The sequence below is a fragment of the Megalobrama amblycephala genome, linkage group LG14 (genome assembly GCF_018812025.1).
Source record: "Megalobrama amblycephala isolate DHTTF-2021 linkage group LG14, ASM1881202v1, whole genome shotgun sequence".
In the NCBI taxonomy this organism is placed as follows: domain Eukaryota; kingdom Metazoa; phylum Chordata; class Actinopteri; order Cypriniformes; family Xenocyprididae; genus Megalobrama; species Megalobrama amblycephala.
In genome coordinates this window covers 51,241,684-51,269,444 of record NC_063057.1, presented here as the reverse complement: position 1 = coordinate 51,269,444, position 27,761 = coordinate 51,241,684, and the positions used below count along the sequence as shown (strand labels likewise).

The window sequence follows — 27,761 nt, the reverse complement described above, 5'->3', positions numbered from 1 at the left end:
ACTTAATTTTTTTGAGGTAATCAGGTGTCTTCAAAAATTTTGAGTATTCTGAACTTATCGGGTTTTAATGGTTCTAGAGGAACTAGAAAAAGTTTAAAGCTTTTAGAGAGTTTCAGCACCACACAAAGTGGACAGCTCCCACTATTGTAATTCTTATTAGAACATGGTCATATTAAGAATATGTCTGCCTTATCTGACACCTGTAAAATATTTTAATTGGTGTGACGCCATTAAAAGACCCCAATTTAATGTTTTCTTCAGTTTCCCAAAAAGGATTAATAAAGTGCCATCCTATCCTATTCTAGGACAATAGTTCCCAACCTATTTCAGCCGAAATTATTTTAAGTTATATTAACAAAACTAATTTGTATGTGTTAAATCAGCATGAAATACCTCTTTAACGTTACTACTTTTATAGTGTATATTAATTTATCTGTAATTTAAGATATTGTCAATGTAATAATTAATTTATATGTAATTTAAGATACTGTCAATGCATTGCAAGCTTGTTATTTTCACTTTGACTGTAACTAAGCACTCTATAATGCTCAAAAATGTGCTTCATGTCATAATATCCAAATTAACAGGTTTTAAGTCAAATATAGCATTTGATATGACTGAATCCACCCGATATAGAATAAGATAGCATTGGATAAGATGGTAATTTATAAATCCCCAGAAGGAAATATAAGGTTGGTGTCATAACAATTAGGAAAAGATGTTAGATGAGGTAAACACAGCTTCATCTTGTAACATTTTCATTATAACAGCATTGCAAGTGACTTGGATTCCTAATTAGTCACTTTCTAATGACAGTAGGAGCTGTCCACATCACGTGGTGCTGAAACGCTTTGACATGTCCTCTGCTCTGAGTTTCTGCTCTAAGCTTTGCTGTTTCTTAAGACATTTTTGAAAATGTTGTAACACACACACACACACACACACGTTCACATAATAAATGCAGCATATGAGACTGAAGGATATAAGAAATAAAGGATAAAGAAAAGAAAAGGGTAAAATAATAAGTATACCAGCACCTATACGTCTACACTTCAACTCGACGAGACGCTTCAAAGTCGCGTCAAGATGTAATGAAGGAATATGTCTGCACTGCACGCTTAAACAGGTTCCTTAATTATAACTGGAGAGTGCTAGTTTTTTGGCGTCGTCGCTCGCATGCAGTGCAAGTAAAAGTTGAGGCGGCACGAAGTTTCAGTTCATGTATCGGTCTGCGCAGCTTCAGAGCTCTCTAGATCTTTCCATTTCATCTGCTCACAGCTCTTTATGTTCCTCATCGTCTTTTGATCGAGACTTCGATTCCCTCTTAGCGAATATTTGGCGGTTTGCGATGGGATCTTTTCTCTGGGAGTCTGAGAGGAATCAAAACACGTCCTCGCAGACCAACTGAGCAGTTCTTTCGCTAGTTTTCACGGCGTTGCGACATAAATGATTTAATCTTTACCTTTTCGTTTTTTCTACACGGACATTCGACGTGCCGTCGACAGTTTAATATTTATGTCAAAACCTGAATTCACGCGCCTGTTTTGGATTATCCGTTTCCCAGGATACCGATACTGAATCGATCACGCGTCAACTAGAGACTTTATTTTCGATTTATACTGGACTTAAAGACTGCTGAAGGGCTTTGGAAATGAGCGGTCCGTTTTCAAAATGTCTTTTTTAAGAATCACTCGTGGAGAGAGACGTTTCCTCAGAGGACGGGAGGGTTTGTAACGCTGAATTTATCACCGATTTCACGACACGCGTTTCCATGGCTCCTGCGGTCAGATCGATTAAGCGTAAGGATGCGATTAACTGGCCGAGGATGTCGACAACTTTCTGGGCTGTGTTGCTGTTGACGGCGCTTCTGATCGTGTACTGCGGTGAGTTTGCGGTGTGTGCGATGCGTCTTCTACGTGTGTAAGGATGTGTAACACTTCATTGATGTGACCTTAAGGATAATGTGTAGTGCCTGTCGTTTCACTCACAAATACACACGTACAAACAAAGTCATGGATTCTCCAGGCTCTCGGAAATGTCAAAGCATGTCTTAGACATGACCATAAATACACATATATATTTTTAACTTGCGTTTCAAGGGCAGGGAAGATGTGTATCATCATCTAGAAAGATATCTCCTGGATCTTATGATAGGATTGGACAGTATATACACCTAATTCAAAGATACAAGAAAATTAAAGCACAAGCAGTCAAAACTGCATTACTCAAACACACAGATAGGCAAATGCAACTCATACAATCCCTCTCTTTAATACTTAAACACGACTGATATCTTGAAACCTCAGAGAGAAATCAGCTATAGCAATGGTGTTTATACACGAAAATATTTCAATAATTTCAACCTGAAACTTAAAGGGAAGGAAAGTTGTGTAAAACAATTATAAGCTAGTAGATTGTATAAGATTATCACAAATGTAACTGACCTCACTGACATTTACAAGAAACCACTAACCTTATATATCCAATTAAAAGCTCAGCTGATTCATTACTTTAGCTGAGATGGTGATAATAGTTTGAATAAAACTTTCACTGACTCTCTTAACCTTTATAGGGTATTTGGGGTCTTTTTAGACCCCAAATGACATTTGCTAAAATAAAAAAAAAATGTTCTCTTTGTCCAAATGACATGAAACTTTGTACAGTTGTAAACACTTTCTAGATCTACAAATAATTAAAAAAAATGGAGCGATATCTTGTTTTTATGCTAGTGTAGAAAAAAAAGTCATACTCAGGGTCTTTGGGGTCTCCAGAGACCCCAGGCAACAAAATGTAATTTTGTAACAAAATAATTGTTTTTTAAAAACAAATGTAATTTTACTCTGTTTATTAATGTTTTTATTTCATATTTGTGCAGTTTTTGGAGGATCTTTTAAATTTATATAAATAAATAAATATTTTTTTGAGTAGGTTTTGAGTAGTAACTTTCATTCATGGGGAAACATGGATAATTTGACATGGTTTAGTGTAAGATTTTTGTCCATCTTTTGGAAAATGCAGTTTTAAAAGTAAAAAAAATATCACTTTTACCAGTAGATGACTGCAGAGCTCCACTATTTTCTATGTGCTATTTGACTAACTGAAAGACATCTTTTCACAAGTATTTTTCAGTTGGATATATATATATATATATATATATATATATATATATATATATATATATATATATATATATATATTATGAAATCACAATATAAAAATTACTTTTTGTCAAAGTTTAGCTTTTTTTTGTACTGAAATTTTTTTTCAATAATGTTGATTTTGAGGATGAGTTTTGTCCATTTTCTAAGTGGGGTCTCATCATAATGTAAAATATTGAAAAACGTTTTCATTACAAAAAATACTATACTTTGACAAAAAAAGTAGCTTTTATTGTTATAATTGTGATTTCATAATATTTAGATATGAATCCAACTGAAAAATACTTGTGAAAAGATGTATTTTAGTTAGTCAAATAGCACATAGCAAATAGTGGAGCTCTGCAGCCATTTACTGGTAAAAGTGATTTTTTTTTACTATTAAAACTACATTTTCCAAAAGATGTTTTTGTATGAAAACCTATATAAAAAATATATTTTTAATTTATTTACATACATTTTAAAAAATATATGATAAATCCTCCAAAAACTGCACAAATGTGGAGTAAAAACATTAATAAACAGAGTAAAATGACATTTGTTTTAAAAAAACACAATTATTTTGTTACAAAATTACATTTTGTTGCCCGGGGTCTCTGAAGACCCCAAAGACCCTGAGTGTACTTCCCAAATGAAGATCGCACAAGGGTTAAGACAGTCCACACGACTGCATTAGAACACACACAGGTAAAATTAATTAAATGCACAAATATACAATCACACATCTGAATCAGTTAATATTTTTTTTCTGTCCCAGGCCTGGCTGGGTGTCAGTATATCTGAGTGGATGTTTAACCTGTCCCACTTTACCTGCAGTTCCTCTTCGAGTGAAATATTGAAATATGAATGCAAATATGTGCATAGATGTTTCTGCATTCACTCAATTGATCTCCTGCGATGGCATGATTTATTCTCTGCTCGGCTACAATCAATGTTCTGGATGTTTGTTGTGGTTAGCAGTCGATTCTTTTTTATTTAGGTGTCTGTTTCTCTGTATCTCTCTGAGCAAATCAGCTCCTGCAGCTCTGCCCCGACCTGCTTGTTGTCTGTGATATTAATCTTCATCTAGATGGGCTGCCCACCGCACGACATCTATGTCTGAGTTGCTGTCAAGACCCCAGACTGGCACCTCGCAGCTCGAGCTGGTATTACTCGCAGAGGAGATTGAAAACATAAACGCAGGAACACAAACCAACTTCTGATGGTTGATTTGTTTATGTAAAGATAGTCTTGTGTGATGCATGCACAAACACAACAGAAATTAGGTCTGCATTCCCACTAGTGAGTCATGCAGTCACTGCCTCTTTATATTAGCATCTCCCAACAAAATCAAAGTATCCGCTACAAATGTCAACGTTGTACAGGAGATTGTGTTTGTTTCAGAGAGCAGCAGAGATAGGAAACAGCAGAATTGTAGTCGTGCTGTACTGCCGCTGTACAAATGACTATCAAGCGACATGATATGATGACAAGGACTGTTTGTAATGACTGTTTAATGAATGACGTGGGGAGGGCTTTGTTCTGTCCGCTGGCTCCCTCCTCTGGATGCTACTCGACATTCTTTGTTAGATCCACTGATGCATTTTTCAAACTTGTGGATACACAGAATTATATATTTAATACCTTTACATTAACAAGTATTTAATGTTATTAAATACTTTATTTATTAACCAGTGGTACTTGCTAGTGCAAATACTACTTACTAGCATACTAATATTGCTAAAACAGAGTATTAAGTATTAACCTTCAGCGCGTAACTCTTTCCGTACTATTTATACCGTGAAGATGAATGATACAAATTGTTGCGAGTTGTTGAGAAGAGGTGTGCTATTAATTTACTAAGCATGCAGTCAGACTTATGATTTTCACCTTGTGAATGATACATCTTATATGCTTATACTGAAGTAGGGACCTGAGCCATAACTAGAGATCAAGATTTTGTGGTGGGTCGGCTCTTATGACTTGGTCTAGTAAGCAGCCACCTTGCAGAACCCTAGAAACCTCCCAAAACACTCTAGCAACCGCATAGCAACCCAGCATCAGCAATGAGTTCTGCATGGGCAAACTTCATTCATTTTTCTGTACATATAAAAATGTAATTAGTAATATATTGAAACATTGTTGTAACATTGGACACATTACTATTTTTAATGTTTTTGAAAGAAGTCTCTTATGCTCATCAATTCTTTATTTGATCAAAAATACAGAAAAACAGTAATATTCTGAAATATTATTACAATTTAAAATAATGGTTTTCTATTTTAATATACTTTAAAATATAATTTATTTCTGTGATGCAAAGCTGAATTTTCAGCATCATTACTCCAGTCTTCAGTGTCACATGATCCTTCAGAAATCATTCTAATATGCTGATTTATTATCAATGCTGAAAACAGCTGTGCTGCTTAATATATATATATTTTTAATAACCTGTGATACTTTTGTCAGGATTCTTTGATAAATGAAAAGTTAAAAAAAGAACAGCATTGATTTAAAATAGAAATCTTTTGTAACTATATACTCTACCGTTTAAAAGTTTGTGGTCAGTATTTATTTTCCTTTCTTTTCTTCATTTTTTTGAAAGTAATTAATACTTTTATTCAGCATGGATGTGTTAAATTGATAAAAAGTGATTTTTAAAAGACTTATATTGTTAGAAAAGATTTCTATTTTGAATAAATTATGTTATTTTTTAAAACTTTTTATTCATCAAAGTATCCTGAAAAAAGTATCACAGGTAAAAAAAAAAAAAAACCTTGATAATAACTATAAAAATCAGAATATTAGAATCATTTCTGAAGGATTGTGACACTGAAGACTGGAATATCAGCTTTGCATCACAGAAATAAATTATATTTTAAAGTATATTGAAATAGAAAACCATTTTAAATTGTAATAAAATTTCACAATATTACTGTTTTTTGTATTTTTGATCAAATAAATGCAGGCTTGATGAGCATAAGAGACTTCTTTCAAAAACATTAAAGATATTAATGTGTCTAAACTTTTGACCGGTACTATATATGGTGATAATTATGTAGGATGTAGTGTGTTTTAATGATTTATACTTCTGCAAATGTTCAGACAGCCTGACCATCATTAAAGTCAGATGGTGCAGAGAGCATATGGTGCTCTATGAGAGAGTGTGTGTGCGCATGCACGTGTGTGTGCGCTGAAATTCACTGGCTATGTTACTGTAAACAGACAGAGAGAGATAGAGAGAGAGGCAAAAATACTAATAGAAAGCAAGCTAAAACGGAAACGGTAAACACACACACACACATGAGAAAAAAAAAAAAGAGATGAGCATACTATGGTCTCCTCCTCCATCACACATCCCACAGGGTCAATTATGTGCCCTGATGAATCATACCTGCTACAGGCCCGACCCGCATTGCCATAGCCCCACCCACTGAAAGCATCCCACAATGCACTGCAGCACATTCACACATCCCCCTCGAAAACAGCCCATGTAGTCTGACACATTGCTCAAATATACGCAAATGCACACATGCACACTTTTCTGAGTGTGTGGTCAATACCAACCCCATTTAAGGGCATAAACTGAAGCCGTTTTTGGTAATTAAAGACCGCAAAAATAACCAAAGAGAGAGAGAACAAAAGTGTATTTATATGGTACAATAAGCATAGTCCAATAATCCTTGTCTATTTTAAAGCAAGCCAAAGGCCCTTTCCACTGCACAAGCAATTTAACCACTGTCCGCATCAAAGGGTAAAGATGTGGGCTTGTGGAACTTGTCGAGTTTTCTGTCTGGCCTAGCGAGCACATCATGAAACTCTTATGAAAACGGAGGCATCTTTATGGATGAATATTTTATCAGCTCTGAGCTTTGACCGTATTTGTCGCTTTTGTACAGGAAAAAAATCTTTGCTATGTTGAAATGTGTGTAACACATTGTTGAAAGACTGGAGCTACTGTATATCACACTAGAGCTCTATCATACTACTCAATATGGTTTCCATTATTTATAAAATGAATGGATTTGTTTTTACATGTACTGTGTAAAGAGATATTATACAACAGTTCCGGTCAGCTAATTTGATTGGATAACAGCACTGGAATGTTTCAATGTCAGTATCAGTGTCAACTTCCAATTTATGGTACTTAACATTACTTTCTCTACAATTGCAATTAAATGTTTAATTATCCATCTATCTATCTATCTATCTATCTATATATATATATATATATATAAGTAGATGTAGGCCGTTATTTTGAATTCTTAGCTCTTCAACAAATGGCCTTTGCATTGCATACAAAAATATCAAAATGGCATCTGCAAACAAATGGTAACTTTACATTTATGAGCCATGATTTTTTAAAGGGAGTCCCCATACAATTGAACAGTAATTTTAGTGCAATGCGTTCATCACATTAACTGCACGAAAATTTGTGCTTTGTAATTTTTGGAGACTGGTCTGAAAGTGACTTGATTTGCTTTCTAATGTGAGATAAATGCCATTAAATTGAGCTGATGTGTCAAGAAAAAAGCAGTTTAGTTTAGTTTAGAACTGCCATTTTTTGCTTAGTGTTAATTCATGAGATATCTAAAAAAAAAAAAATACATATTACAAAAAAAAAAAAAAAAATGCTTAGCGTTTATTAATGTGATCCCGATCGGCAGATATCTCCTCCAGGCTCTCATAAATTTGATCACTAACTGCTGTTTAAATGTGTGCACACTTTAAATGCTCAAGCTCGTTAAAGCAGGATGGATTCTGATTGGGTGTCAATGTTTTTATCATTCATCAGCTGGGAAAAAATCACTCTGTAAGTGATTCCAGTGAATGTTCCTTCTGCCGATATTGTTATACTTGTGTTGTGGACCAAAGACTATAGATAGAGAAAGACGGTTCACTCCTAATATTTATGAATGGGAGAAACTGCAACGCACAATATGGCGGAATACGTCCCGCCTTCTAAGTAAAAGAGCCAATCGCTGATTGATAAAGTCATTGCGTCACTGCAGCTGCCAGTTCCCATAGAAACCTGAAATTTGTGCTTAGGACTGCACTTGCGCATTGCATGTTCTTGTTTTGAAGCAAATGAAAATTTGTGCTTTGTAATTTTTGGAGAATTCAGTTTTCATTAGTTCATCAGTTTTGGAGTCTTAAAGTGACTTGATTTGCTTTCTAATGTGAGAAAAATGGCATTAAATTGAGATTATTTATCAAGAAAAGAGCAGTTTAGTATAGTCTGACTAACTGCCCTTGTGTTCGAATATTTTTTGCTCAGTGTTGAGTCATGAGAAATCTAAAAAATATGCTTAGTGTTTATTAATGTGAACCCGATCGGCAGATGTCTCCTCCAGGCTCTCATAAATTTGATCACTAATTACTGTTTAAATGTGCGTGATAGACCATAAATTAATTGAAAATTGGTATTAGTTTTAATAGGCACAGTAGCATGCATAAAACATAACTTTTGACATTTCACACAAGGGTCTTCTTCATTTAAGGGGATGTGCACGCTGCTAACAATCTGGCTCCATTCTTGGTTGATGTAACGATGAGGGTGTGAATTTTAATGATCAGTTGTAACCTCAAACACACACACACACACACACACACACTGCTTGAAGGGTGGAGAAAGACTACTAACATACTTGCGGCAGGCTGTTAAAATGACTCCACTTCTTTATTACTGAGGAAACCAATCGCTTGAAAGAAAATGCCACCCTGGCGTTTTGAATTCCTGGAGGGCTCCATCAACGTGTGGTCGCTCACGGGCTGTGACAGAAAATGTCTGGGGTGGAAACACTGTTGAGAAGTGAACGAAAGATAAAAATGAAGGAAGAGAGAGAAGCAGACTAAAAAAGATGGATAAAAATATGCCGCTCCGGTATAAGCAGACATGGGAATAACATGGAACGGTAATGGAAATTTCCACAAATAGCGTAGTATTCTCTGGTGTCCCATTGCTTTTTTGAAGCTTTAGAGGCATCCTGTTGAACTTCCTGACTGTATCCAAAAATTTTAATTGTACAATGTCATCATTTTAATTTCAATTACAGTAAAATTATTATTAGATATTGAGATATTGAGTCAACCGTGTTTCAATTAGTAACACAACCGCTATTACCATTTTGTCTTGTACCAAGATTTTTTTTTGTAAGTTTGGTTAAGAATTAGATCCCTAATAACTTAACTTTGACTAAATATTCATATTTATAATAAATTCAACCCAGTTTTTCTTATTAAAGGGTTAGTTCACGCAAAAATGAAAATAATGTCATTAATTACTCAACCTCATGTCGTTCCACACCCTTCATTCATCTTCAGAATATTTTTGTTGAAATCCAATGGCTCAGCGAGGCCTGCATAGCCAGCAATGACATTTCCTCTCTCAAGATCCATAAATGTACTAAAAACATATTTAAATCAGCTCATGTGAGTACAGTGGTTCAATATTAATATTACAAAGCGACGAGAATATTTTTGGTGCGCCAAAAAAAACAAAATAACGACTTATATAGTGATGGCCGATTTCAAAACACTGCTTCATTAAGCTTCGGAGCGTTATGAATCTTTTGTGTCGAATCATGATTCGGATCACGTGACAAACCGCAAAACTGCTGAAATCACGCGATTTTGGCGCTCCGAACCGCTGATTCGACACAAAAGATTCATAACGCTCCGAAGCTTCATGAAGCAGTGTTTTGAAATCGGCCATCACTATATAAGTCGTTATTTTGTTTTAGCTTTTTTTGGTGCACAAAAAGTATTCTTGTCGCTTTATAATATTAATATTGAACCACTGTACTCACATGAACTGATTTAAATATGTTTTTAGTACATTTATGGTACTTGAGAGAGGAAGTGTCATTGCTGGCTATGCAGGCCACACTGAGGCTTCGGATTTCAACAAAAATATCTTAGTTTGTGTTCCGAAGATTAACAAAGGTCTTACGGGTGTGGAACGGCATGAGGCGAGTAATAAATGACATTATTTTCATTTTTGGGTGAACTAACCCTTTAATGTTGTTTCATTATTTTGTATTTAATTTAAATTGATTTAATTAATTTTTTATAATTAACTGTTTTTTGTTGTTTATTTATAATTACTAACAAAATAAATAAATAAATAAAACTGCTCATATAATGTTTAGCTTGATGTCCTGAGGCACACAAACAGAAGGTCTACTAGAAGGTCAGTTCATACCAAGGACGATAACTATAAAGATAACAATAAAGATATAGTTCTAAAAATCGTTGCAAATATAAAAGAATAACTGAGTCCACACCACAAGTATAACAATAACGGCAGAGAGGAACATTCACTGGAATCACTTACAGAGCGATATTTTTCCCAGCTGATGAACAATAAAAACACTGACAGCCAATCAGAATCCATCCTGCTTTAACGAGCTTGAGCATTTAAAGCAACAGACAACATGAACTGCAGTGTGTGCTTAGAATAAACAGAACGATGTTGTGTGCTGCTGTGAACGCTAATATAGTTATCGTTCTTGGTGTGAACAGGCCTTTACACAGTCAGAAGACAGCTGCATTTTTCATGAAGTCATAGAGGTAGTTACTTGTCTGAAGAAAAGAGCGGGTCGCTCAAATGCATGTTAGAGAAGAGGTAATTGTGTGGAAGTCGGCTGCATTCAATCATGCAGATGTGTCTTTTGCCAAAACCTTAACAGGGTGCCAGACTGTGATGCATGGTTGAGCCTGACAAGACATCTCTGAAACATGATTCAAAAGCTTTCCTGGTTTGATGGATCACAGAGTGCAACTGTATATAAATGGGAGTAGTAACATCGTAGCTAGTATTTCAACATTTCTGATGTTCAGTAAAAGAAAATCTTTTAAAATCAAATGCAAGCACATGTACTTCACAGCACTGGGAGATTTAACACAAATGACAGATGGCATTAATATTGCATACTTGTCTAATAATATACAGACACCTGTGACCTCATATTACAATTCCACATTATTGTGCAAAGTTGTGGCATTTCTTGCCAACCATAAATGGCCTACAGTTTATGCTAATGAAGGACTATTTGGCAGAAAGATATGATGATGATGATACTAGACAATGATAAAAGACACTAATGTTTAACCTCTTGAGGCACACTGTCCCGACTTCGGGCTTGACGCCACTTTGTTTACCATGGTATAGAGTTACTATATAAAGTTCTAAGGGTTTATTGTCAATCTATGCTGTCTGTTCTACGATATAGATGCTCCAGCATCAGCAATATTGTGATTTGTGTTGGGAGTGCAAATGACAACACGCAAAAATCAAAACATCATACCTTTGTTATGAAATAGTGATTACTAAATGAATCCAATCTGTCACACTTGGTTAAAATGTCTATGAAACAGCACTTCCATATTCAACAGACCATCTTCCATATTCAACTTACGAAAAAGTCAGTACATCAGGTCAGTTACGTTATTTTCGTAAGTTGGATACAGAAGGCGTAAGAACGTAGTGTAAGCGCTTTTGAACTGTGAAGAGGCCTTTATTAACCCCCCGGAGCCATGTGGAGTACGTTTATGATGGATGGATGCAATTTTTTTGAGCTTCATACTCGTTGGTCCCATTCACTTGCCATTATAAAGCTTGAATGCATCAGCATATTTATAAATATAACTCTGATTGTGTTCATCAAAAAGAAAAAAGTAATATACACCTAGGATAGCTTGAGGGTGAGTAAAGCTTGGGGTAATTTTCATTTTAAAGTGAACTAATCCTTTAAATCCATGAAATATTGATGTTTACGTCATATTTCCCCTGAACAATCTGTTCTCAATCATTGTTATTACCACAGTCGTTAACAGATCAAGTAAATTTTATTTGTATAGTGCTTGTATAGCAGCGTTATTACAAAAAAATGAGCTCAAACCATTTTTTTAACAATAATCTTTTTCTATTATTCTCATTTTTAAATTTAATCTGATGAATTAATCTGATGAATCCAAAGTTTGTGTGGATTTCGTCTCAGTGGAGAATTGTGTTCATTGATCATTACTTGATGTATTCAGTGATTACTAATTGGCAACATCTGTTTACATACTACAAACAACATGATTACACATTCAAAGCCCATCTTCATCAGAGTTTCAGCTAGGGTTTGTTACTTTCATGTTACTCTTTTTAAAATCCCATATCACATTAACTTCACAAAAAACAACAGGCTGATGTACAATATACTGTCTGAGAACCAACTGCATCTGTTCAACAGCCCATCTAGCAGGCACTGACTTAAGTAATGTGTCTACTTTCATACTCCAAAGACTTTGTTTCTTTATGTACACAAACACACACAGATGCTGCCTGACTATACATTGTCCCACCAATTAAAAAAAAAAAAACAACAAAACAAAACAAAAAATGACATATTGTAATGATTATGGTCTAGCAATCATATTGGTAACAGTTTAGTTTAGGATCCAATTCTCACTATTAACTAGTTGCTTATTAGCATGCACATTACTATGATATTGGCTGTTTATTATTACTTATAAAGCACATATTAATGCCTTATTCTGCATGACCATATTCTGCATCCCTTCACACTACCCAATACTTAAACTTAACAACTACCTTACTAACTATTAATAAGCAGTAATTAGGAGTTATTGAGGTAAAAGTCATAGTTAATAGTGAGAATTGGACCCTAAACTAAAGTGTGACCATAACATTAATATGTATAACAATGTTAACAATATTAGGCTACACTTTATTTTAAAGTGTTGTTGTTACAGTGTAATTACACAAATAAGTACTGAGTTATATTAATTAATACACTCTAAAAAATGCTGGGTTAAAAACAACCCAAGTTGGGTTGAAAATGGACAAACCCAGCGATTGGGTTGTTTTAACCCAGCGGTTGGGTTAAATGTTTGCCCAACCTGCTGGGTAGTTTTATTTAAACCAACTCTTGTTTAAAAATTGCTATATGGCTAGCTTAAAATGAACCCAAAATAGTTGGGAAATTAAAAACCAGATGCAATTAGCGGCAACAATAATAGACAAAAGGTGAATGTTTATTAATAAGCTTTAATATTTTATTAATATAAATTTATTAATAAGCAATTTAATAAATGTTTATTGTTTAATAATTATTCATTGAACATTAATAAATGTTCATTTCCAACATACTTTGGGTTAATTTTAATTTAAACAATATTTGAGTTAAATAAATCTACCCAGCAGGTTGGGCAAACATTTAACCCTACCGCTGGGTTAAAACAACCCAATTGCTGGGTTTGTCCATTTTCAACCCAACTTGGGTTGTTTTTAACCGAGCATTTTTTAGAGTGTAACATGCACTTACTATAGGGTTGGGTATTGGGGTTGCACTTTATTTTACAGTATGTGCACTTACATGTACAGTGTACTTACCTTAGAAAGTACTTGGTAATATATGGTAACTACATGGGTTAAGGTTAGGTTTAAGGGTAGGTTCAGGGTTAGTACCTAGTTATTACCTAGTTATTGTAATTACTAACATAAGTACATAGTATGTGCATTGGGAACAGGAATGTAAGGGCTTGTTTACACCTGGTCACTTCATGCGTTTTCTCTGATCGGATAGCTATCCGATTTCGTGAAAAGACCAGGTCTAAATGCCCATTTGAGACGGATTTAAATCCGATCGCTCAAACCACTTCAGGAGGTGGTCTGAGGACGCATTCCAGTCAAAACTGAACAGGTCTAAATGCATCTGGTTGTTGAAACCACATATGTAAATTTAACTCCTCCCAAAAATACTTAAAAATAAACGTGTGAGAGCACGTTATAGGCTAAATAACATGTTATAGCCAGATATGACAGTGCTACTGGCAGCACACATTGCCGCATTAGAGTAGCTGAGTATCTGTTTAGCAAGACAGCGCGCAAACTGCCGCAAATCAAAAGGAGGCGCTCAAAACACAATCATCTTCATTAAAAGTAATGAGACTAAATGATCTTACCAGTGCTGTTGCCGTGCTCTCTCCTATTGCGGTCTTTGGTTTTTAAATTAGCTGATGATCAATAAAATGCAGCTCATATTTGTTGCTTTTGGTGACTTGAACTCCATGAAATCTGCATATAGCCTGGGAATTGAAGATCGGATTTATAAACGTTTTTCGGAGACCACATTTATGTGGCCAAGGTGTAAATGCAATTGTTTTTATAAATCAGATAGCTATCCGATCAGAGAAAATGCATGAAGTGACCAGGTGTAAACAGGCCCTAAAACAAAGTGCTACCAGTATTGGTTTAGGGTTAGCTGCTCATAATTGTGCATAATTTACTGTAATTACTATTAAGTACATGAAAGATGTAAGGACACTGTAAAATAAAGCATTACCCAATATTAATAACAATTTGCAATAAGATTCAGTTTATGAACTAACCATTTATAACACATTTTTTTTTAATATATTGCTAATAAATGTATTAGTATATTTATTAATATATTGTTCATTGCTCGACTTTAATTGGATCATCATAATATGTCAGCCTTCCTAGGCCATTTGTACTGTAGTCATAATATGGTACTAATTAGCTGTTTTATCTTGTGTTAAAAATGAATAAAAATGAATCCACTGAGGCCCTGTCTCAAATGACAAACTTGTTATGAATTTGTGGTCTTGTGGCTTCATTTGTGCATATCCGTGAAGTCCACGAGAATCATATGGTGTCCAATTTGTCATTTCAGGCTTCAGTAGTGCACCCAAGAGTGCCTCCATTGTGGCTTCCATGCACCCTTGATGAATCCTTTTTTCAACGCTTTCACTGAAGACTTCACAGCAGTCTAATAACCAGTCTAGCAGTCGATGTGGGAAAAGTGTAGACTTAGAGAAGGACTGGGAGAACTGCAGCTGCATATGTGACAGGGTCTGATACTCACAGTTGTTTCCAATAGAGTTTGACAGTAACATGTTTCTAAGCTAATAACATGATACTTTAAACACATGGTACATGCAATTATTTGGCACAATATTTTAAATTAGATTTGACTTCTTTTTAATTGATAATTTACAGCTACAATTATATGACTTTTTTTTTTAACAGCTTTTACAACAGGAGTAAGCATACAATGGCTTAAAATACAGCCTAAGTATAAAGCTTACTATGTTTTGTAACCAAGGCTTGACATTAACACTTGCCAACCCACCAAATGCAGGTGGATTTCAGCAGTGGTGTGTATTAGTTACTCCTACTAGCCATTTTGGCAGGTTGAATTTTATTTATTGGCTAATATATATATTTTTTTCAATTGTAGTCTTTTAAAAAGGCATCTGAAATAATAAACTAAGAGCAATGTTGTCAAAAACAGATTTTCTGATATGGTACATATCAACACTGAAATATCTGAAATGCTTCCAATACTCATTTTCCACAGAATAGATACACAATAACAGCTGCGCTTGTTCGCTCTCTCATCTCCCCTCACTCACTAGTTTCATTTGCTGCCAGATGAATATTGTTGGTGATATATGGCTTGAATTTCAGAATGGCATAATTTTACTGATTACGCAGATTTTGTGCTCACACCCAAAGTGCACACGCATAAAGCCCTCAGTGGAAAATTGAGTTCTTTTCCACTGCTTATACACCGCGTTCCAAATTATTATGCAAGTGACATATCAGTCAGATTTCAGTACAATAAACATTCAGATTTTAGTTTTTCTAAGAAAATGTTTCTTTGTATATTTATCCATGTCTTTTTAGATAACTGGTATCAATGTCAGACAAAATAATTTGCCAGGTCTATGGAAACCCTACTTAGAAGGTTGTTCCACATTATTAAGCAAGTCACAGTTCTCATGCAATATGGAGAGGAAGAAAGATCTTTCTGAAGATGAAAAGCATGAAATGGTCCGAATGTTGTGCAAAAGGCATGAAAACAAATGTTTCTCTTTGTGAGCTTTGGTTTGGAGTGGCTGAAATGCATCTTTACGCACAACTGCCAGCCTGCATGGAGAGGTTCTTGAGACTCCAGAGACACCAGCAGCTTCAAATACCCATTTGCTGCTCAACACTGGCTTTTTTTTTATTGCTGCCCTTTTAATACAATTAATTTTTTTGACAGGAACTTTTTTTAATAAGCCTTTATCTAACCGAGTTATGCTGCACTCTAAATCACTCACAAATCTTATGATAATTCAATAATCTCCATTCAGTTTTTACACAATATTAGTTGTTTTCATGCCTTTTGCACAACATTGCACCATTTCATGCTCCCCATACTGCATGAGAACTGTGACTTGCTTAATAATGTGGAACAACCTCTAAGTATGGTTTCCATAGACCTGGCAAATTATTTTGTCTGAGATTGATACCAGTTATCTAAAAAGATATAGATAAATAAACAAAGAAACATTTTCTTAGAAAAACTGAAATCTGAATGTTCATTGTACTGAAATCTTACTGATACAGTATGTCACTTGCATAATAATTTGGAATGCGGTGTAGTGCTTTAACAGTCAAAAACATACAAAACGCTGGTCTTGATGAGTATTCACATAAACACATGTGTAACATTGTAATGGATCCGTGCATCAGGTCTTAAAGTGACAGCAGCCTAATATATCTGCTGCCAAATTATGAGGAAAAAAATCTATATGGCAGTTTTTTCCCATGGTATCCGTCAAAATTGTGGCCAGTGAAAATGCTAAGTGGCTAGTTACTTTGAAAAACCACTAGCCACAGTGGCTGGTGAGCAAAAAAGTTAATGTCAAGCCCTTTTTGTAACAGATCTGCATATCTTGGTACAGATCAGGCACATGGTCAGCGTCCCAAGGAGAGTGATGAAAGTGTGTGTAACGCTCACACACCACACTAGACTGTGATGCCATCAGCCAGACCACTTCAGACTACAATCACCAACATAGACATAGACCCGATCAGATCATGGGCAGAGATGTGTCAGATGTATTGACGATAGAGCAGGGATGGGGAACTTCAGTCCTGGAGGGCCACTGCCCAGCAGAGTTTAGCTCCAACCTTAATCAAACACATCTGAACCAGCTAATCAAGGTCTTTAGGATTAGTAGAAAGCTATAGGCAAGTAAGTTTTTATCAGGGATAGAGCTAAACTCTGCAGGACACTGGCCCTCCAGGACTGGAGTTGCCCATCCCTGCGATAGAGCGTGCAGATGCTATTTGAAGAGCTCATTGTTAGACCAGCTGCCAGAGCTGCAAACTTTTTCTCACTGGCATATTGCTATCTCTATCTGTGGTAAAAAAAAAAAAAAAAAAAAAAAAAAAAAAAAAAAAAAGAAAAAAGAAGGGAATTTTAATGTCAACTAAAGTATCACACACAGAGAATTGTGACTCTACAAAAATACAATAGTTCTTTGGATTGTTGTCGTTTTAATTGAATTAGCAACCAATCCAGTGAAAATGTGCATTGAAACTGACTGGAAGTGGACTGATTATATGCTGGCATGAATGTTCCATGCGATTTGTCTGTTCAGACCAATGCATAAAAAACAGCAGACAAGCTGAATATAGTCTCAGTCTCAGACGTCACGCCTACAGACTGCCCACACTCCATTTGCTGAATGTCTGATGCATAAGGCACACCAAACTGGAAACACTTTTGTGAATGCAAAAGTATAAATCTGATTGGCTGACTTCTACAGGTTTTCCAGGTAGCCTAGTGTGTGTATCTTTTTTCTTGACTAAGTGGGTGGTCCTTTGCCAATTATAGCGGCTAAACAGTCCAGACCTTATGCGGTCAGTCAAAGGTCTGAATGCCAGATTTAGCTGAATGAAAAGAACAATTCCCTCTTTAATAGTCGGTGGCACTTATAGAAAAGCAAAAATACCCCAGTTACCCTGGTACACAAAGCGCTGCTCAACTTTTCCTTTCCAACCCGATCTTCTAAAAAAGCTTAGGTATTTAACAAGGTGCCATTTTTATATGAATTCACACAATTCGCACGATGAAAGTCCATCCCTAACTCAGCCCCTAAGCTTGTAAGCTGTAATACTCTTACTACAAAGAAGAAAGGAAGTCAACAGCATTTAAATGTTTTCAAGCAGCTTTTCACAGTTTTGTATTCATGATGGTGTTCATCAAACAACACCAAATTCAAGAGAACAGAGACAAGACAGCTGGTTCCAGATATTTCCTCTGTTAGTTGTTTAGCAAAACACTCTATTTGTAAGTGCCATAAAGTCACAATTTGTTACAATTTGCACAATGCACTGATGATGCAATCAAAATTAAATTATTTTTGCATCAAATTTTCACACCAGAGGCCTGAGGAGCGTTTCCTGTACAACAACGTAACTGCTTAACTACCAGAGTATGATGCATTGTTATAGAAACTAACTAGCTAGTCAGTAACAGGTCGCACCTATGCCATTTGAACCAGTTAGTTCAACAATGTCATTAATGACATCACAATCGATATGAGATTGCAATACATTTATTTAAAATTGTTAGAGTTTATTTACATAAACAACAGAAAGTAGCTAATTTTAAATCACGTTAACATGCATTATTTGGTGTATACCGTTTTGCCTGTTTGATGTTTGATTCATTGCCAGGGATCGGCAACCTATGGCATGCAGAGGGATAATCACTGGCACATGACAATAGCTAAAGAGGTGCATGTATTTAATTTAAATAAAGTCTCTCAAACTTGCATACAGATGCACAGTATATTTTGATGTAATCATTCCTTCCTTCTTTAAATACTAATAAAGTGTGAGATTTTTATCTTGCACTAGTGTAAGATCCGACAAACCATTTGCATGACGGAGGTGCGCGCTTCATTGACTATCCTTCAGCATTTCATAAGGTTGCCTATCGCTGCTCTACATCATACTCTGGGGGTTCCCTCATGCATTTATGTAGATTCCTCAAAAACACTGCTGATTGTTGACAAGCTAAAATATATAGATTAAAATGTGCTTGTTTTTAAATGGGATGAAAGATGTAGAATGTACTGAATTTTAGCTTGCTAATGTGCCCAAGAGCTTAATCTATTTAAATCCACATGTCATTTAACAAGAAACTATGCTTCTAACCACAGCTTGAGAGCTGTAGTTCCAACCACATAAGTTTGCGAATGTTCGTTGGAACTGGTTTTGAGAAATCCCAGGTAAAAAAAAAAAAGTACACTTCCATAATATACTTAAAGTGCTCTATTTTCACATGCTAATTTTGTACTTAATATACTAAAAATTCTTTCTTCTTTAGTACTTCTTAAGATAATCTTAAGAACATCTAAGTGTACTCAACTGTGCTATTTTGAGACACCATGAATATAAACTAAAATGTGTTTTTAACATACTACCTCTGTATTTAAAAAAAAATATATATATATAGTTACCACTTGTAATACACTTGAATCCATCTTTCATCTTTCTTTTCATACACAGATTCAAGTGTAATACAAGTGGTAAATAAGTAAGTAAGTTTTTTTAATAAAAAGATAGTACAGCTGAGCACAGCTGAGTACACTTAGATGTTCTTAATATTATCTTAAGAAGTACTAAAGAAGAATTTTTAGTATATTAAAGGGATAGTTCACCTAAAAATGAAAATTATCCCATTATTTACTCACCCTTAAGCCATCCTAGGTGTGTATGACTATTTTCTTTCAGACAAACACAATCAGAGATATATTTAAAAATATCCTCAATCCTCAAAGGTTTATAATGGTTGTGAATGGTGGTGGGGGGGGGGGGGCTTTTTTAATTAAAAAATAATGCATCCATCCATAAAAAAAGGAATCCTTACGACTCCAGTGGGTTAATAAAGGCCTTCTGAAGCAAAGTGATGTGTTTTTGTGAGAAAAATATCTGTATTTAAAACTTTATAAATTCAATTTAATTCAATTTGCGGTGGAAGAGTATCATTTGACCTGACGCACAACGTAATGATGAATGCGGAGCAAAACAAATCACCGGTCATGGATTATGAGTCTAAAATGATCATTTTTAAAGAGAAATTTCAGAGGATTTTGAAATAAGTGAAGCTTAAATTTGTTGCACACCCCTATTTGTTTGAACCACGAGAGGAGTCTAAGCTTACAGTACTCCTACATCCTGTGTCATACATCGCATCGATGATTACTCATTTGGCGCAAGTTGACTTGTGCATTCTGCATACAGTCGTCCTAGTTATTTGTAGACTGGATAAACCCAGCCTGATCTGCCGGCGATTTGATTTCGCCTGGCAGCTCAGTCTGGAAACCCGTACATTCATTTCTACTGCTTCTGTTACACTTTTGCAGGAACCAATCACAGACTGGCTTTATCCACCTTGCTTGCTATTGGCGGGTATAACACGATGACGATAGAGAAGCGACGCTCTGCAAAGTACATCACCCGGAACGTTGATCTGATTGGTTGAAGGACTATCCAATTGCGTGAATAATGCTCGTTGATCATGCCTCTTGTGCAGTAGAAAATACATACAGACTCCCCAGACCAATGTTCAGTTTTAAATTGAGCTTGGTCTGGTGATAGCCAGACAAAGTTATTTGAATATATTGGCTCCGGTTTCACAGACAGGGCTTAGTCTAAGCCAGGATTAGGCCTTAGTTCAAATGAAGGCATTTAAATCCTTTTTATAAACGTTCACAAGAAAAAAAAAAAAACATTACTGGTGTGCATCTTGAGACAAAACAATGGTACTGACATATTTTAAGATATGTCAGTACAAGTTGCTTTCAGTTAAAATAGCTCAAATCCTCATTTTAGTCTAGGACTAGCTTAAGCCTTGTCTGTGAAACCGGGGGATAAAGTTTTAAATATGGATATTTTTCGTACAAAAATGCATTGCTTCGCTTCAGAAGGCCTTAAACCACTGGAGTCATATAGATTAATGGATAACATATTTTTTTAATGGATGGATGCATGGGGTAAATCATGGGGTAATTTTCATTTTTGGGTGATCCTTTAAGTACAAAATTAGTGCGTGGAAATATGAAAAAAAAAAAAAATAATTTCACCTGGGATGCCAAATCGTTTAACTGTGTTGGTAACGACGGAACTTGTGACCATAGTTGGCTAACAATGCTTTTGGGAAACAAAATAGTAGTATTGAATAGTAGTAGCTGCCCTTGTCTTTTTCTTACTTGACCAGAGTAGTATCCATTTATTGTAGCAACAGTCAGTGTTAAGTGTCTAGATTTCAGTTTCCATCTGATGCTTTTTCCATTATAATGTGTAATTTTTTATTTTTACATTTTGCGAATCTAATTTAAATGCAAATACTGAAGCTTTCTCAGTGTGTAAGACATGAAAATATGGACAAGCTAGATTTAATACAGAATCCAATTCTGTTTTCTTAAATATGGGATGACTCTGTTTTATACGAGGGCTGGCAACCCCTGGCAGCAGTGGAAATGAACCCTAGAGATATTTGTTCAACTGAAGCTGTGTAATTCCAGCATACATTCATGCTCACGAAACATGACTTTGTTAAGCCTCATTTCTAGTTTCCCGAGGCTAAGATTGTCTCTTTCCACCCTCCTCCGAGCGCTGACGCGTAAAAGATTCTATTGTATCACTGACGTGCATGTGAATTATACGAGGGGCACTTGGGGGTTGCGATATTCATTACATTATAACAACTGTGATCTTGTTAAAACACGTTATACGACACTGGCAGGAAAATTAATGCGTTCTATAATACATTCTGTTTCAAGACTCTGCCTCACCATTGTGCTACAACTTTCAAAAGTCTCAAAACTTCAAATGGTTGTAAAAAGTGTATATTTAAATATTCATAAATATCCTTTCAACAAGTGAAAACCCTCAGTCTCAACAATTTATACAATTTAAGCTATAATTCATGTCTGCAAGACAAGCTGAATTTTACATTGCAATAAACTACCTCATATTGATTTATCTCATACACTTTTTATATAACTCTTGGTTATGGTTTATGAAAATAATCTTCTTGCCACTATAAACAGTGTGCGTATTATCCTTTATAGAATTGATTCCAATTGCTTGACACCCAAGTGCACATTGACATCTACTGTTATATTTATTTAAATATGCATATGGTGTGACCATTATTTGTCAGTTCTGAAGCAATCTAATATCTCAACTAGCCTGCTCCAGAGTTTGTGCATTCACTGGCAGCATTCAAAGGCTAACCGAGCACAAAGATTGCATAAATTTAATTACTTAATTTGTCAATGTCAGTAGTCAGACACTGGTTGGATTTCATAGAGCTCTAGCACGGGACTGGGGGGGCCATGCTTTACACGTGACTGCTTATTTAAATTCTCTTCAGCCTTTGAAAATTTCAGCTCAGTAACTTAACATTGTAGCACTATTTGGGTATATATATATATATATATATATATATATATATATATATATATACTGTATATATAAATATATATTCTAATTTAAATTGTTCTCAAATAATAATTAGAGACAATTACAACAACAACAACAAAAAATCATATTACAACAAACCGTAATAGATTTGTATACTTTGAACAGCTCTACTATTAAGGAACTGGGAACTTGTGTATTGTAAGTAAATTAGCTTGTTTTGGACATATTACACTCTAAAAAATGCTGGGTTAAAAACAACCCAAGTTGGGTTAAAAATGGACAAACCCAGCGCTTGGGTTGTTTTAACCCAGCAGTTGAGTTAACTGTTTGCCCAACTTGCTGGGTAGTTTTATTTAACTCAACTTGTTGTTTAAAAATTATTGTATGGCTGGCTTAAAATGAACCCAATGTTGTGAATGTTGGAAATTAAAAATCAGACACATAATTACTAGAGGCAACAATAATAACCAAAAGGTGAACATTTATTAATAAGCAACTTAATAAATGTTTATTGTTTAATTATTATTCATTAATAAATGTTCATTTATTAAACATAGTAATAAATGTTAATTTCGGGTTCATTTTAAGCAAGCAATACAGTAATTTTTAAACAATAGTTGAGTTAAATAAAACTACCCAGCAAGTTGGGTCAAACATTTAACCCAACTTCTGTGTTAAAACAACCCAATCACTGGGTTTTTTCATTTTCAACCCAACTTGGGTTGTTTTTAACCCAGCATTTTTTAGAGTGTATGTTATAAAATTCCATCTGGATACCACACACCGCTTTGTTCCATATAAGAACTCACACAAATTCCTTCAGTAGTGAAAGAGTATGTGGGTTATATTACCGTATATCATAACATGTTTAAGAGAGATAGTTTATGAATAAAGGGAAATGATATCCACATGATAATCCAACAAATAATACAAAAAGATATCCAATAAAAAAGTACAAAAATATCTCCAAAAACGCTATTTTTTGACCATACTTTTCAGAAGTTAATTTGTGTTGTGACATGGTCCAATTTTAAAGCTTTTTGTTAATTCTTGCATACGGGTCATTGACGAATAAGGTTTTTAAAAGTGTAAAAAAAAACAAAAACATAATGGAGCTATAATTCATTTTGAAGTTTTATTAAGTGTTAACAATGAGATTATATAGTTTTTTTAAAACTGCTTTTGTCATTTTTTTACCAGATGGACAAAATTTGTCACCAAAATAGTCATTCGGTTTAACCAAAATGTCAGTTTTACCGAAAGACACTTTTGGTTATACAGAATTGACGTTATTTTCAAACAATGCTAACAGGCTGATATCTAGCTAGTTAGCTTGCTAGCTAGCTAGCAAAAGGACAACCAAACATGTTATATTTAGTACAAGTTTTTAAAATATTACAACATTTTCCATGGTTTATAGCGGTTGTACCGAATGACCTGATGTTTCTGGACATGCATATGAGAAAGTGAAAATATGAATTGTTCAAATAGTTAAGAGGGAGTTAGTTACTTTGCTTCATAGCCATGTGGTCCTTTGCCGGTGTCTGAATCTGAATGATGTCACATCCTGTCACATGATATTGACCTTATGACTTGATCCAAAATGGTCCCTTTATATTGGTTACTCCGAATGACATCAGTGAAATTCATTTTTCCGGACATTCTTTCTCATAACAAAGCAACGACTTCTACATATAATTTTAATACCATTTTGCACTGTGTTGATATATGATGTTATAAAATCATATCAGAATAAAATCTGTCAAAAGGTCATTCGGTTTAACCATCCAAAGGCCAATAAGGCGGTATTGGCCTTTGGACGGTTAAACCGAATGACCTTTTGACACTTGAAAATCTTTAAAATACCTTTATATGTAGCAAAATATAATTAAAACCTTAACAAAAGAGATTTAGTTGTACTACATTACATACTTTGGATGTCATATCTTTGTTTGTTTTTTTGTTATTATTAAGGACTTTGGACAAAAAAAAAACAAAAAAAACATAATTGACCCATATTTATTAAGCATGTAGCTTTTATGAGCAATTGTATGAACACATAAATTGATATAGATATAGAATACAGTATTTATTTATTTATTTATTTTTAAATATTGTATAGGACCATTTAAAATGAATTAGTAAAGGCAAAAAAGTAAAGGATTTAAGATAAATATATTCATATAAATTTTAACTTCTTGTTGTTGACTAAAGTCTATGGACATGTTAAACCATCAACTACATTGTTCAGTTTGACCTAGCATTCATTAATATTAATGGGGCTGTTTTGATGTCTATCATAATTGTCACAAGTCAGGCAGACATCAGAATATGGCTGTTATTACTTGCTAATCCCTCCCACACAGAAGACAGATGTCAAAGTGGCAATTAACAAACCCATCGGTATTGTTCTTGAAATCTTATGAGCAGAACGGTAGAGCGATGTGATCGTGGCCCAGCGTGATTTGTTAAGTCATGTCGGCAAGAATCTAGAAAAATAATGAGTGTGGAAAGAAAATGACAAAGAATTTCAGGGGTTGATAACTGTCTCTGAATGACTTTGTCTTTGTTTGTGATTACCATAATAAGATGAAGCATGCCAACCGCACATTTGCAAACAAAGCCCTTTGCAGGAGTGCGAATGCTAAAAATAAATAAATACATAAAAAGGCAGCTATGCTTGAAGGAAGCAGAGATAAGAGTGTTGTCCACTCTTGACCTACAAGACAATATCGTTCGTCATGCAGTGTCATGCGTTATTAGAAAACCTTATTCAGACTTAAACCAGAAGGTACCAGGGTGCATTTTACATGCAGATATTCATGTGTGTTGTGAATCGAATGCATTATCTGATGCAGAAGAAATGAAATAAACAATTGGCCAGGAGCTCAGCGGGGGCATGAAGATGGTGTCCGCTGGGAGAGGTGGCCCTAATCATTGTAAAGCATTTCCTCTCACACACAACGCTGGGCCGGTAATCTAATGCACACATTATTCAGCCTGCATCTATTAAAAGAAAGCTGCACGAGATTTATCGCCCAGGTTTAACTGTATGGTAAAATAGCGCATTAGGCAGATGATATCACGGTGTATGAAATGATTATGCATGCTTGCAGAAAAGTGGAAGAGGCCAGCTTAATTAAATGCAAGGTCTCGGTTATACATCACTGGCTCTCTGCTCAGCCCTTTTAACCAAAATGGCTGTTATTTTTAAAAGCAAAGAGCTGAGATGAAGCTTTTCCACTTTGCCTGTTCTACATACCCTTCTGTTTTGTAAAGGGGGTGGAGGACAGGGGGTGTGGTGGGCCAAAATTTAGCTTCCATTTTCTGCTCTACTGCTCACACGCACGCCAAGCAAGGCAATTATATTTCAGTCAGTATAAGTCTAAGTTTTGCAGATCTGTCAATCTGTCTAAACGGACAAATGGGAATTGTAATTGCGTCACCTTGGGAAAATACGTCCTTTTGCGTTTTACTCAAAAATGGAACAAATTTAGTAAGTGGCTTGACAGTTAAAAAGCTATGTTTATTTTCTTAAGGTCTGAAGAAATTGTTCATCCAACACATGAAAATGTTTGTCATAATTTACTCATGTTATTCCAAACCTGTATGACTTTTTCACCTCAGCAAATAAGAAAACATTCACAAGGCAGAAGATCCAGGCTGCACTTTCCAATAAAAACAAATGTTATGGGGAGAAATGTAACACTTTAGTATGAGGAACACATATTCACTATTAACTACGACTTTTCCCTCAATAAACTCCTAATTTACTGCTTATTAAAGGTGCCCTAGAATCAAAAATTGAATTTATCTTGGCATAGTTGAATAACAAGAGTTCAGTACATGGAAAAGACATACATTGAGTTTCAAACTCCATTGCTTCCTCCTTCTTATATAAATCTTATTTGTTTAAAAGACCTCCGAAACAACAGGCGAATCTCAACATAACACCGACTGTTACGTAACTGTCGGGATCATTAATATGTATGACCCAATATTTGCATATGCCAGCCCGTTTTCAAGGCATTAGACAAGGGCAGCCAGTATTAATGTCTGGATCTGTGCACAGCTGAATCATCAGACTAGGAAAGCAAAGCAAGAACAAGAGCAAAAAATGGCAGATGGAGCAATAATAACTAACATGATCCATGATAACATGATATTTTTAGTGATATTTGTAAATTGTCTTTCTAAATGTTTCGTTAGCATGTTGCTAATGTACTGTTAAATGTGGTTAAAGTTACCATAGTTTATTACTGTATTCATGGAGACAAGAGCCATCGCTATTTTCATTTTTAAACAATTGCAGTCTGTATAATTCATAAACACAACTTCATTCTTTATAAATCTCTCCAACAGTGTGTAATGTTAGCTTTAGCCACGGAGCATACTATCAAACTCATTCAGAATCAAATGTAAACATCCAAATAAATACCATACTCACATGATCCGATCCATGCATGCAGCAAGCATGACGAACATCTTGTAAAGATCCATTTGAGGGTTGATATTAGCTGTGTGAACTTTGTTTATGCACTGTATAACTGCACTTATAGTCGAGAGCTCGGGAGGGCAGGGAGCGAGAGATTTAAAGGAGGCCGCACAGCCTGAATCGGCGCATAGTTAATGATGCCCCAAAATTCGCAGATAAAAAATTTAATTAAAAAAAATCTATGGGGTATTTTGAGCTGAAACTTCACAGACACATTCAGGGGACACCTTAGACTTATATTACATATTTTGAAAAGATGTTCTATGGCACCTTTAATAGTTAGTGAAGGTAGTTGTTAAGTTTAGGTACTGGGTAGGATTAAGGGGCCGTTCACACAGAATGCGATTTTCTATTCCAGTGCACTACTTTTCCATTGTTTTTCTATGTAAAACAGACAGGACGTGCATGACCTTTACACTCGCATCTCACATCTTTTGCAGCACCTCGCACATGAGCACCGCGTTTTTAAGACACGTGTCAAGTTAAAAGAATCTCAACTTTTACACGCAGCGCTGATCATCAATGTCAGTTCCAAAACAGTGGACCAATCATAAGAACTCGGAGGCGGGGCAAACATTGCTAGCTTCTGTTTACAGTAGCAAGTTGGCATGGCAACTGTTTTATTTGTTTGTTATAGAGTGCCCCAGGGATGACGCGTTTTTGTAGGCCAACCCGGAAGTTAGCGGCGCGCGGGTTCCCTCGACTGAAAGCCTATTCATTTTTCCCATAGACTTTTGGAAAATCGCAGAAAATAAGCTCTGTGTTTAACAAAGGGTTATGACACTTACACGTTTTGTCTATCAAGATAATCTTTACAAGT

General features: G+C 35.2%; 1 protein-coding gene across 1 annotated transcript in view; it reads left to right on the top strand.

Moving 5' to 3' along the window:
* Positions 1-975: 975 nt before the first annotated feature.
* tafa5a (TAFA chemokine like family member 5a) overlaps positions 976-27,761 on the top strand; it is a 173,061-nt gene continuing 146,275 nt past the window's right edge. Inside the window, exon 1 of the mRNA XM_048155009.1 lies at positions 976-1,883. Within this exon, the coding sequence (XP_048010966.1) occupies positions 1,772-1,883 (112 nt within the window). The 5' untranslated portion in view covers positions 976-1,771. The remainder of the gene's footprint in view (positions 1,884-27,761) is intronic.